Below are 13,212 nucleotides of genomic sequence, written 5' to 3' on the forward strand. Positions count from 1 at the left end.
TATATTAATTGACCATATATGCTTGGGTTTATATCTGGGCTCTCTAGTCTGTTCCACTGGTCTATAGGTCTGTTCTTGTGCCAGTACCAAATTGTCTTGATTACTATGGCTTTGTAGTAGAGCTTGAAGTCAGGGAGTGTAATTCTCCCTGCTTTGTTCTTCTCAGGATTGCTTTGGCTATTCGGGGTCTTTTGCGGTTCCATATGAATTTTAGAAGTATTTGCTCTAGTTCATTGAAGAATGCTATAGGTATTTTGATAGGAATTGCATTGAATCTATAGATTGCTTTAGGCAGGATGGCCACTTTGATATATTAACTCTTCTTACCCAAGAGCATGGGATCAATTTCCATTTATTAGTTTCCTCTTTTAATTTCTCTTAAGAGTGTCTTGTAGTTTTCAGCATATAGGTCTTTCACTTCCTTGGTTAGGTTTATTCCTAGGTATTTTATTCTTTTTGATGCAATTGTTAATGGAATTGTTTTCCTGATTTCTCTTTCTGCTAGTTCATCTTTAGTGTACAGGAATGACACAGATTTCTGTGCATTAATTTTGTGTCCTGCAACTTTTCTGAATTCAGATATTAGATCTAGTAGTTTTGGAGTGGATTCTTTAGCATATTTTATGTAAAATATCATGTCATCTGCAAACAGGGACAGTTTAACTTCTTCCTTGCCAATCTGGATGCCTTTTCTTTCTTTGTGTTGTCTGATTGCCGTGGCTAGGGCCTCCACTACTATGTTGAATAGAAGTGGGTAGAGTGGGCATCCTTGTCCTGTTCCCGATCTTAAAGGAAAAGCTTTCAGCTTCTCACTGTTCAGTATAATGTTGGCTGTAGGTCTGTCATATATGGCCTTTATTATGTTGAGGTACTTGCCCTCTATACCCATTTTGTTGAGAGTTTTTATCATGAATGGATGTTGAATTTTGTCAAAACTTTTTCAGCATCTATGAAGATGATCATGTGGTTTTTGTCATTCTTTTTGTTGATCAAGTGGATGATGTTGATGGATTTTCAAATGTTGTACCATCCTTGCATCCCTGGGATGAATCCCACTTGATCATGATGGATGATGTTTTTGATGTATTTTTGAATTCGGTTTGCTAATATTTTGTTGAGTATTTTTGCATCTATGTCCATCAGGGATAAATGGTCTGTAATTTTCTTTTTTTGTGGTTTCTTTGCCTGGTTTTGGTATTAGAGTGATGTCGGCCTCGTAGAATGAGTTTGGGAGTATTCCCTCCTCTTCTACTTTTTGGAAAACTTTAAGGAGGATGGGTTTTAAGTCTTCACTACATGTTTGATAAAATTCAGCAGTGAAACCATTTGGTCCAGGGATTTTGTTCTTAGTCGATGCACATAAGTTTTAAGTTTGATGAAGTCCCATTTGTCTAGTTTTGCTTTCGTTGCCTATGCTTTTGGTGTCATATCCAAGAAGTCCTTGCCAAGTCCAGGATCATGAAGCATTTCCACTTTTTTTCTCTAAGAGTTTTATAGTTTCCAGTCTTACATTTAGGTCTTCAATTCATTTTAATAATGTTCAACTATAGAATCATTTCTTTCATAAATTCTTCCTCCTCTGTAATTTAGTAACTTATCCCTGTTTTCTCTAGGGATGAAGTACTGCCAGATTCTGTGTCTCAACATCTGCTATTAAAGATATTCTAGCCATTTCTATGACTCTACATCTTACTTGGGGGTTTAGTCCTAAAGTCAGAATGAAAGTCAAAAGTCTAAATTACCCCTGAAAATCCCTTTAAGTTGTCCCTAGAAAAGAATAGACCTGACTTTGTCTTTTTTTACATCCTCATCATCAATGTTTATATAAATGTATAATGTAATCAATAATGTACCATATATGGTAAAAAGAATACAGTGCACACAAAATCTATGTCTTTTAAAAACTAGAATCCCACTTGGTCCAGCAAGATGTTCACTTTATGGGAAGGAAGTGGAATTAAGGCAACAGATTCAAGTCTCCCACCCCTAATTCATCTCTTAGTACATGTTCTCTGAGTATAGTATCTAGCCCTCAATATTTTAATTGTTATTTAATTGCTATATTCTGAAACTTCACTATATTTGTATTCTATCTCTGGGCAAATTCCTTTAAAGATGACAATTACAGCTGAATGATAATATAAAAATACTTCATAATAAAACTTCCAATAAATTATTTGCATATTATTATTTGCTGGTACAAACAATATAACATTTTAAATTGATCAAAATCATGTGGTATTCTGTATCTCTATAAATATATTTTTATTTATATTGATAGTGCTTTCACATAAAATAGTTTTATATTTTGTGAATTCATATTGTACCAATTATTCTGAGGATCAGTGATATTTTCTTTCTGTATTATTTAACTATATTGCCTGAGTATATTATAACCAAACTCTAGGACTGAAAATATTTAGCTCAGATAATAAATACACCTACCCTCCAAATGACGGTAATTCTTGAACTGCTCTTTAAGTTGGACAACTTACTGAAAAGTTTCTTAAAAAACAGCAAAGCAAAACACCCTTTATTCCTATATTTTTCATTGTTAGTGATGAACCTGTTTGTAATCCTTCTGTTTTTATAAACACTATAAACACTATTCCTTTATCCAAATCAAACAAAAATGAAATGTCACACAGGGAAATAATCAGATTAAGAATCAACTGTAACCTGTATGAAGAAGAAAAAAATGAGAGGAAAAAGAAATGGAAGCCTTGTGAAATGAGGTTAAAACTTGTTTAAGGCAAGTCTCATAGTGACAGAGACATGAGAAGACATACAGACATCTGCTTACTCAATGAAGTAGATCATCCCAGTGTCAGTGTAGGCCATTTCCCAGTTTTTGGGCAGTGGTTCCAGATTCTCATCTCTATAATTTCTAAAGTCCATGGAGCTATTTGTTTGATTGTAACTCGGAACAGTCTTCACCCAGTCAGATGACTCAGAATGCCTCTCTCTGTTTTCTGCTATTCAAAACAGAACAGCGTGGAAAGTAGGTAAAGTCACACTCTGTTCAAACAGTGCTCTTCACTTCTAACAAAAGGACAAATATTTTTTTCCTTGTCTATTATGTACATACTGTGTTATAGTTTTTTAAATAACAAATAAACATGTGAATTTTTTTTCATTTGTTGGATCACGATAACCCTGTTCAGCACCTCTAATGCTTATCTGTGATAGAAGCGAAAATGATGGTAGAATCAGTTTGAATATGAACCAATCAACACACCAACCATACCAGCCGCAGCGCTTACACAGACCTTTAATGAGCTAGGCTCTATTTTAAGCACTTTACATATATTAACTCATCATCCTCACAGCAATACTGTGAGTACGTTTTATTGTTATTCTTATCTTATAAATGAAGAAACTAAGGCACAGTGAGGTTAAATTAACTTAACCAAGGTTACACAGCTAATAAACAGCAAAGCCAGGATTTGAGTCTAAGTGGTCCCTGCTCTTAGCTGTTAGACCAACCTGCCTGTATACATTTAACACAGCCCTTTAAAATAATAATTTTTTAAAATTACACTCCAATAGACTTCCTGTTTTTGAATACAATTCTCTGTTGGTGATATTAAAATCCTTTTAGAGTCCCAAAGTCCATAATGTAGGTAAGAATACTAAAATTTGTCTAGGGAGTTCATAATCCACACACCTTAAACTCATTTCTAAAGCTTAAAAGGTAATATAACTAACACCTCTGAACTGCAGGCAATGCCTCAGGATCAGAGACTCTTGGAAGAAGCCTTCAAAATCATTATATATCACTCCTTATAGTACTTCCCCTCCAACCATCCTTTACCCAGCCAAGTTCTATGATCCATCAATACTACTACTTACCACCTCCCACTGTTCCTCACCCCCATTCATGCCCTGGCCTTGCCCTCACTGCCCTTACTCAACTTAAATTCCATGACTGAACATTATAACCATCCCTGGTAAACACTCTTGATTGCTTTGTCCCAACCTCAGTTCATCATACTTACCTGGTTGAACCATAATTCTGCTTAAATCTTATTCTCCACCTATTCTACACCAACACATGTAGCTGAACACAGGCAACACTAACTAGTTCACTCCTACTTCATGATCCAGAGGGCATTTAATGATGTATGATAATCACAGGACATGTCCTTAGTCCATTCACTCTGACACTCTCCTAGGTAACTATTTCATACCTTCCTTCTCCTTAAAGCTTCTTGTACTTCTCCCTTATCCCTAATTTCATTTGATGACCCTGTTTTCTATTTCACTAAAAAAGTAGAAGCAAACAGAAGACAATTTCCACGAATTCTCACAATTACATCCACACAGCACCTGTGGCCATTTACTCCAGCTTCTGTTGCTGTGGAAGAACTGTCTGTGCTCCTAGTTAAGGTTAATTCCTCAATTACATCCTATCCCCTCTTGCCTATTGCAATTCTCTCACTTTCTCTCCTGCATTACCAATATTCCCTACCTAGCAAATCATATCCATCCACATAAAAAAAACTACTTTTCTATTCTTAAAAAGAAATTAAACAGTTGTCTTTCCATCTAGCAACCACCCCATTTCTCTCTCCTCTACATCAAACATCCTTGACAGAGCTTTATATTTGCTACCTCTACTTCCATTCCTCCATTTCCCTGGAACTATGCTGGGAAAATAATATGGTAATGGATTCTACAAATTTGGAATATGATCAAATTCATTCATTTATTGTTTATCAATAAAATATTTTCTTAGTTCCTACTCTGTGCCAGGGAGTTTATACTGCAAGGGATATAACAATGAATAAAACAAGCAAAAATTCCAGCCCTTATAAAGCTTGTATTTAGTGTTTAGAATGGAATTATTATAATAAATAGCACTGAAATTAGTTCTGCTCTGACTCTGTGGTTTCCTACTTATACTCTAAATTAAGCATAAGATTGTCCTAAGCAATCACCACATTATTGAGAGGTACTCAAAAGCAGATTCTCCACCACTACAATTCTGTTGGTTTTTGCATTTAATGAAAAATATGAGAGTCAAGTTTGGAAATTTTCTTTGAGAGATTCAGAATTTCAACTCAGAATATTGCTAAAAAATCTTTCAGGTAATTTTATTAGCATATTTCCAACCTCTGTACTTTGTTTTGGTTGAAGGTTCTATCTTATAACATCTACACTTTGCTATAGCCTGTAAAGTAGGACTTAGGCCAACAAGATTCCCATATTCTAGCATCAGAATGAAACTCAAATCTTTTAAGCAGTATGGTAAATGGCCTATTATATTATTTACTAATTCTAGCTTATTTACTGATTTATCAAAACTGCCACTTGCCAACTAACTACAGCTTACAAGACAATCAACAGAGATATAAATTGTTCCACACACAACCTTTTAAAAATATTAGAATCTCATCACTTGCTCAGCTTATGTCTTGTGAAAAATTTTACTTCCAATGCACTGTCATGCTGAAGTCAACCTGGAAGGTCAGTTAGAGGTTTTTCATCTATTTATGAACCTGAATTTCCACTGCCATTAATAGCTTCCTTGTCCTCCTCATCTTCTTCTTCAGGAAGAGAGCTGTCCATTCTTTCCATCTTGCTGACAGATGTAGTTCGTTTTCTTTGGGATTCTGTGTCAAATTCATTATCAAAGAGAACCTGATCAACTGGATCTGGCTGGAAAGGGCTGGGTTCTGCTGGAGGCTTGGGAGTTCCATAGAAGTTTCCTGAAGTGGACAAAAGAACAACAGCTGAGAGTACTAAAGTTGAATTGAGAGTTAGAGCAATAACCTAGTGTATGTCTCTGCCCTATTATCTTATACTGCTATTTTTGAATACCTACTACTGGCTAAAAGGAGGCCAAAACACTTTCTGGTAATGGAGGAGGTGGAAAGAATAGGAAGAACTAATTTATCAAGTGCCCTTATTTTAGGACTGTTGGTGCTAAGAACAGTTAGTTAATTTTATGTACATAGACTATTTATTCCTACAAGGCTTGCTTTGCATAAATTCTAAATTAGGGCCTAATTTGTGAATTTAAATGTTATCAATGCTCTCATGTAGGACTAATCGGCATGAAAAGTGGGAGTAAAGAAAGAAAAAACTAACTCAAATAATTTTGTTCTGATGTGTAACATAATGAACTACTTTGGTAAAATGAGGAAATATGTGGGCAAAGGATAAAGCTAATAACATAACTAGCCTGTGTTGAAACGTAAGCTGTTTATGTAAAAGTAATTTTTAAAGTTTTTCTGACATTCTAATTATATTACTTCACCTGACAATTTACTGAACAAACAGAGACATTATTAGCATAATTCAGTATTTGCTTACTCTCAGGAAAGCCTTTATTTAGAAATAAAATATTTCTATACTTTAGTATGTTAAATCTTGAGGATCAGTAATTTTTACTGTAAAAAAATGTTCTAGAATAGAATGAAACGAGAACTGAATAGCCTCTTAATTTGTCATGTAGTTCCATTAGGCAGCCAAATACAATGGGAAAGTGCTCAAGAGGTCCAGCTACAGTAACGGTTTGTGACTCCTGCTAGTCTTGACCATGTAGCAATCACTATGCTAATATAATAGGAGGATAAATATGGTTAGGGAGTAAAATACTCATGCTCTTCTATCATTTTTTTTAAAATCACATCTTCTGATCAAAGCCCTGGGTTTCTAAGGAGGTAATCAAGATGCTCATTCACATAAGGGGCATATAATGGATTATTTTTTCTAGGTGAAAAAAAACAGGTTGTTCAAAAAAATAACTGAAGCAAATCTAGAAAAACAGTTTATGTTACGTCATGCATGCTTTGAGGGGAAAGCATTAAGATGAATTCTTTGGAAATTTGACTTTGGGTAATAATTTTCATTAAAATATTCAAGGCAAAACAATGAAATCAAACCATAAAACTTTTCAACTATTATCTTGCTTCTCCCCACTCAACTAGTCCCGTGGTTCCAAATCCCTGTTTGAAATGGATTTATTCATATGTCATGCAGATGGATCCAAAGATGCGTATTAAAACAGATTAAGAGGGATCTCTTCAAAGTTTCTGACACATATATAATAGCAAGGAACCAATGAAAAAAACCACACTTCTCAGAGGCAGAGAGCACAGAAATGCTCCAAACAGAGGTCTGACTAGGGAATAGGAAGGATGTTCTAGGATCTCATTTTTTCCTGTATTTTGTCCAGTAATCACAGCACCAAGGAATTTGGATGCACCATGACAAAAATAAAAGTCCATTTTTTCTTACCAGAAACATTAAAAATACCTTTTACTGTGTATTCTTAGTAATTACTATCTACCTCTAGGAGATACATTTTTCTAGGGTAAAAATTAGAAAAAAATTCAGGATATTGTGATTGCTATCCATAACGATTGAAAACATTTTAGGACTTTTGAAGTTTCAGCAGTTTCCTTACTTAAAAGAAAAATTATTGGGCTTAGATTTAAAAAAGAAAACCAGCATTATTTGTAACTAAATTAGATCTATTTTTCTTGAGTTGTTGGTAAATATCAAGGTTTCAGATACAACATGGTATAAAATGATAAGGTTTGTGAACCCTAACTATAGCTATTAACAGAAAAAGTTCTTTATCTTTTTGAAGCTGTTTGGAGCTTTTTATTCCCCCACTTTCTTTTCTCTTTTCTGAAGGCTTTTTCATTTTTACAATAGAATTACCAATGATTAAATATTTTGAACATATATAAGATCACAGATAATTATATGAGAAACATTTTAATTTTTTTATTTTCATATCCTCCAGTTACTAACTTTTGCCAGATTCAGGTCTCACTTGTTTTCCTCTTTAAGGACATACATATATATATATATATATGATCATATATACAGTTAAAGCCCTAATTTGTGTCTCTGTCCTTCCCACACTCTTGCCGAGTTATTCTAAATGTTGCTATGTGAAACTTCCCTGTATACTGTGTACCTCTAGGACATATATGCATACATAACATATAAATACCACTGTTTACATAATGACTTCATAGTGTTTTTTATAACATATCTTTTTTCTAAACAATATACTATATGTATCCTTTTTTCACCTTTTTTTAAACAATTACATTTCTAAAACTTATTCCTGTTGATATATGTAGATTTTAGTTCATCTAACTGCTATATTGTAGTCCATTTTTATGAGTTAATAAAATGTATTTTATTCACTTCCTTACTAAAATAGAATTGTTTCCATTTGCTCACTGTTTCAAATAGTGCTATAATGTCTACTCCAGTATATGACTACATATGCACACAGATGAGGATTTCTCTAGAGTAGGCATCCAGAGAGGGAACCGCTAGGTCAGAGTTACGTACATCTTCCAATATACTAGCTATTGACAAGATGTTCTCCAAAGGGATCATATCACTTTATACTCTCACCAGCTGTGTAAGGGAATTTCCATTTCCCACGATTATCAGACTTTAAAATTTTTGTCAATCTGATGGGTGTGAAATGGTGTATGACTGTTATTTCAATTTGCATTTCATTTAAATTGAGCACACAATTAATTAATAATATGTTATATGCCATTTTGTCCTATGCCATGTTCTTATACTTGACAGAGGAAAATGTAGGAGAATATCTTTGTGATTTAAGGGCAGAGAAGAACTACTTAAAACTTCAAAAGCACAAATCACAAGGAAAACAGTAATAAGTCTGACAGACAAAAATTAAGGATTTCTGTTTAGTGAAGAAACACAGGACAGGGTTATTAGGTGACTTCAGAATGGAAGACAATATCTATACCCAATAAAAGGGATTAATCTCTAAATAAATATGTAAACATCTAAGGAATGTCTGCTAACCTAACTTGAATGTGATTGAGATTCTACTTTTAAAAATTGACAAAGCAAATGAGCAACTTGCAGAAGTCCAAAAATTTAACAAGAATATGAAAAGATGCTCAAATTCTATGACTACCAGAGAAACTAAAATTGAAATGAGATATAACCATTAGACTGGCAAAATTATAAATTTGAACAATGCCAAGTGTTTAATGAGGATGAGGAGTCATTACTATAGCTGCTGCAGGAGCAAAGCCTCATGCTTTGCTGGTGGGAATGCAGACTGAAAAACTATTCCAAACTATACCAGATTAAGTCTATACATATCTTAAAACCTCTCAATTCTGTACTTGGCTATACATTCCACAGCCAGCCTCCCACAGGTCTATGAGAGGCAGTCCAAGGATGCTTGTTGCAGCTTTAGTGGTGGTGAGGGGGAGCTGGAGGGAAATTTGAATTCAATCACCAGTAGAATGGTTAAGTAAAACACAGTAGAGTCACAACATAGACTACTATGCAGTGGTTAAAAAGCAATGAATTACATGTAAATACAGGAAAGAACATGGATAAATCTAAAAAACAAAGTAACATTACTGAAAATGGAAACTGAATGAGATACAAAACATAGTCCCAATGTAAATAATACATGCACAAAGACTAATACACATTTTGAACACATACAAACATAAACATGCATATTAAATACACCAAAAAGGTTGCCTATAAGAGGGGGGGATGAATGAATAAACATACATATTAAACACACCAGAAAGATTGCCTATAAGGGGGGGGAATAAGTAGGCTATTTGTATAAAAATAAAATATTAGCAGCCATTATTTCCTCTGAGAAGGCTGCACTGCCCACCTTATTTAAATAAGACGTTCCTATTATCTTTTTTAAATCCCTTGTTTTTGTTTCCTTCATAACATCTTAATTTATAGTTATTCTGATGGTTTTTTTGACTGCCTTCCCCACTAAGACAGGATTTATTAAGGCAGTATCATTTCAATATTGTGCATCACAGTATCTCTAATGCCTCTTTATAGTACTTGGCACATAGTAGGTACTTAATAAATGGGTTGTTGAATGAATGAAAGGAGGATCAAATGAATGAGTGAGTGAGTGAGTTGTGGGAGATAAGCCCAGAAAGGGTAGTTGGGTCAAACTGAGCAGGCAGAAGGAAACCACTGAAGATTCTAAAGAGGAGAGACGACCAGAGTACTGCTTGGCTAGCACGGGAGCAGCAGGCAGGGTGGATGGACAGAGGGAAGCAACTGTAATAGATGAGATTCACTGCAACAGTCCAGGCATTACCTAGTCCAATGGACCTACAATGCGGTGATGAAAGTGAGAAGAAAGGCATTGTGAAATCTGCTAGAAAGGAGGAAATGACAAGATTTGGTAACAGACTGGGTGGGAACTGTGAGAAAAAGGAAGAAGTACATGATGACTCCACTCTTTTGAGGTCACATTGCAGTTAAAGAGAGAAATTATGAAAAATTACTATTTTGGATAGAATGCAAAGGCATATTTGGTTATGATGAATCCAAGGTCAGAATTTTTTGAGCCCCACCTCTAGGCACTGAAGATACTATTGAATAAGACATGATGCTGCCTTTAGAGTTTGCAAAAAAGGCAATTATAACAGCATGAAAAGCAATGATAGAAAAGCATGGGAGTGGACAAGCTTGCTGGTTAAGAGTGTTAGAGAAGGGGAAAAAAGGACTAATATAGAAACATTTAAAAATTGAAGTTGACCTTAAATCTATACTTCCTAGAATCAGGTGGGTAGAGGAAAAAGATATGAAAAGGAAACCAATTATTTTGTTTTTGTTGCCTCCCACTCCCAATCAATATTCTCTTTTCTCCAAGATAACCAAGGTATAAACAGATTTTTTAAAGTGTGAAGTATTTGGATTCCCAAACACAAACAGAAAGCTATCAACAAATGCTTGCTGAGTTTATATGGTGAATGTGAATTACTATGAAATATGCAAACTGGCCAATTTAAATGATTTAGTATATCACTCACAATCAACTTTATAATATGATGGAACGTTTTTGCTTATTGTTTAGCTTCATTTAATTAGTAAATTAAAAATCTCCTAATCAAAAGAAAATTTTCCCAAAGACTAACAGGAAAAACTTTAAAAATGGTATTTTACTGATAAAATTTCCCCTGAAATAATTCCAGTGATTCAGGTATTTTTCTGGGCTGCTGTTGTTGTCAACATTTGCAGACATACCATCATAGGTTCCACTTTCTAATAATGCTCCACTCTCTTCCAGTGCTTTGAATTGCTCAACAGAAATGAAATTATAGTCCACCCCTGGTACTTCCCCATCCCTGGGGGCCCGTGTAGTGCCTAAGGAAAAAAAACAAGAAGAAAAAATAGGTTGTAAAGTGCTTTTAAACTTACAAAATGTTGAGAATATTAGAAAGTCCAGTCTATAGAGAACACATGGGAGAAACAGACTATTGAACATGTTGTACTTTCTATAATGAGGGTCAGAACATTTGGGGCAAGTTAACATTCCTAGAACAACAAATCCTGTAGGATGAGTAAATATACCTTAATAAAATCTACAGATAGCTATGAAATTCAAAATTAAAATTTTAGCATCAAAGGAAGTTTAACGTGCCAAGGCACAACAGTTAATTCTTCTTTTAAACTTCAATTATCATTACTTAACATTTGAAGGAGAGAGAAATCCACAAATGATATACTTCATTTTTACATAGCTATCTTATGTGTTTTTCCTTCCCAGGCATAAATGTAAACTAATATTTTACTTACTAGAGTCATGAAGGACAATAATAGGAGAGAAACAATTTTTAGAAGTTATTTTAATGAACTCTATTTTTAAAACTTGGACAAATATTAATTATGAAATTGTTTTAATTTAGGCTCAAGGCTTAAGAGTTAAGGCAACAGGCCTCATCACTTAAGGCTCAAGGCTTAAGACAGGTATCACATGTTGCTTCTTAAGCAGTATGTAAATTGTTTGATGCAATTCAGTATACAACAGAGCACTAAATTCTACCTATTAAGGAATTCACACTAAAGTAAAATCTTTCAGATCTAAGATATAAATTCAGGTTATGGCAGTATTGCTACATTTGACTGACTTACTGAACAAGAATCAAAACCTTTATGAACTGATATTAGAAATGTCATTTCAAGTACTAGAGAATGTAAAAAAGAGACCCATGTATTTAGCCTAGAAATAGAGTTGGGATAGTGCAGCAAGTCCCACACAAGGACCCCTTCCCACACCTGTTCCCCACATATGTTTCCTATTAATTAATGGCACTCCAATCCAGAAACCTGAGAGCCAGTCATCTTGGGTTCCTCCACATCCAGTCACTAAACCTGGTTGATTCCATTTCCTAAACACCTCTTTTACTCTCACACTCACTTAATTGGTATCACTACCTATGGTTTGTATTATTGGTTTCCTGGGGTCAACCCTTTCTTCTCCCTGGCTACAGCCCTTACCCAAACTGCAGCCAGTGACTTTTCTAAAACAATAATCTGAGCAAAAGAAACTCTAAACTCATCAATGGTTTCCCATGATCCTTGGCATAAAATCCAGACTCTACCTCTCCAGCTTCATTCTTGTCCCACCCTTTTCACATTCTAGGCTTTAGCCACAAATAGATTTTTACTTGCTTAACTCCAAGGCCTCGTCCAAGCCATTATCCTTTTCCCTGGAAGACTTCCTGTTCCCTTTCTCAATCTTACCTGAGTAACCCCTACTCATCCTTCAGGTCCTGACTTAGAAATTTTCTTTAGAAAACCTTCCCTAATTTCAACTAAGGGTGTGCAATATGCAAGGACCATGTCTACTTGGTTCAGAGTAACAGCTCCGAGTCTTAGCACAGTGAAAGAATCAGAGTAGGTATTCAATATAGATAGCTCTCAAATAAATGTTAAGTAAAATTTTATACAAATATAATTAGCACAGTGCCTGGAAATATGTTGTTATTATAAATTAATTCATAGGAAACTATTAGTTGCTCTTACTTTTCCATTGCATTATATTCTATTGTATTCTATAATGCAAAAAAAATCTACAAATATGATGATAAAACATTAATGGTAATGATTTCAGAAAATAATGATTAAGCCAACATTCTCAACAACAAAGATTGTATTCAATGAATTCTTCCCCTTATTTTTGTCCACCTTTTTATAAAACAAGTATTTCTTTGTTTTACATCACAGAAGATACAAAATCTGGAAAACATAACTTCCCGTTTTTCCCATAACACATTTTTTCATTGTCAAATTTTGTTTCTCATATTGACTAATCCTACATTGTTAGATTCTCTAAATCAACAGCTCTTCACTACATATCAACTGAAAATTATCATTAGAAAGGACATTTATTTATTTAAATATAAAATTTATAAT

At 34.3% G+C, this 13,212-nt stretch overlaps 1 protein-coding gene across 5 annotated transcripts in view; it reads right to left on the reverse strand.

Annotated features, from left to right (window-relative positions):
• Positions 1-13,212, reverse strand: part of MAGI3 (membrane associated guanylate kinase, WW and PDZ domain containing 3) — a 298,231-nt gene that overhangs the window by 98,913 nt on the left and 186,106 nt on the right. For 3 of the 5 annotated variants that reach the window (XM_036923408.2, XM_036923411.2, XM_036923412.2), the window contains exons 3-5: positions 11,041-11,160; positions 5,502-5,711; positions 2,804-2,975 (exon numbers count right to left, since the gene is read on the reverse strand). In XM_036923408.2, the coding sequence (XP_036779303.2) occupies positions 2,804-2,975; positions 5,502-5,711; positions 11,041-11,160 (502 nt within the window). The remainder of the gene's footprint in view (positions 1-2,803; positions 2,976-5,501; positions 5,712-11,040; positions 11,161-13,212) is intronic. The other 2 variants (XM_036923409.2, XM_036923413.2) reach the window with 1 other exon arrangement.

Source organism: Manis pentadactyla, chromosome 4 (assembly GCF_030020395.1).
Source record: "Manis pentadactyla isolate mManPen7 chromosome 4, mManPen7.hap1, whole genome shotgun sequence".
Lineage (NCBI taxonomy): Eukaryota > Metazoa > Chordata > Mammalia > Pholidota > Manidae > Manis > Manis pentadactyla.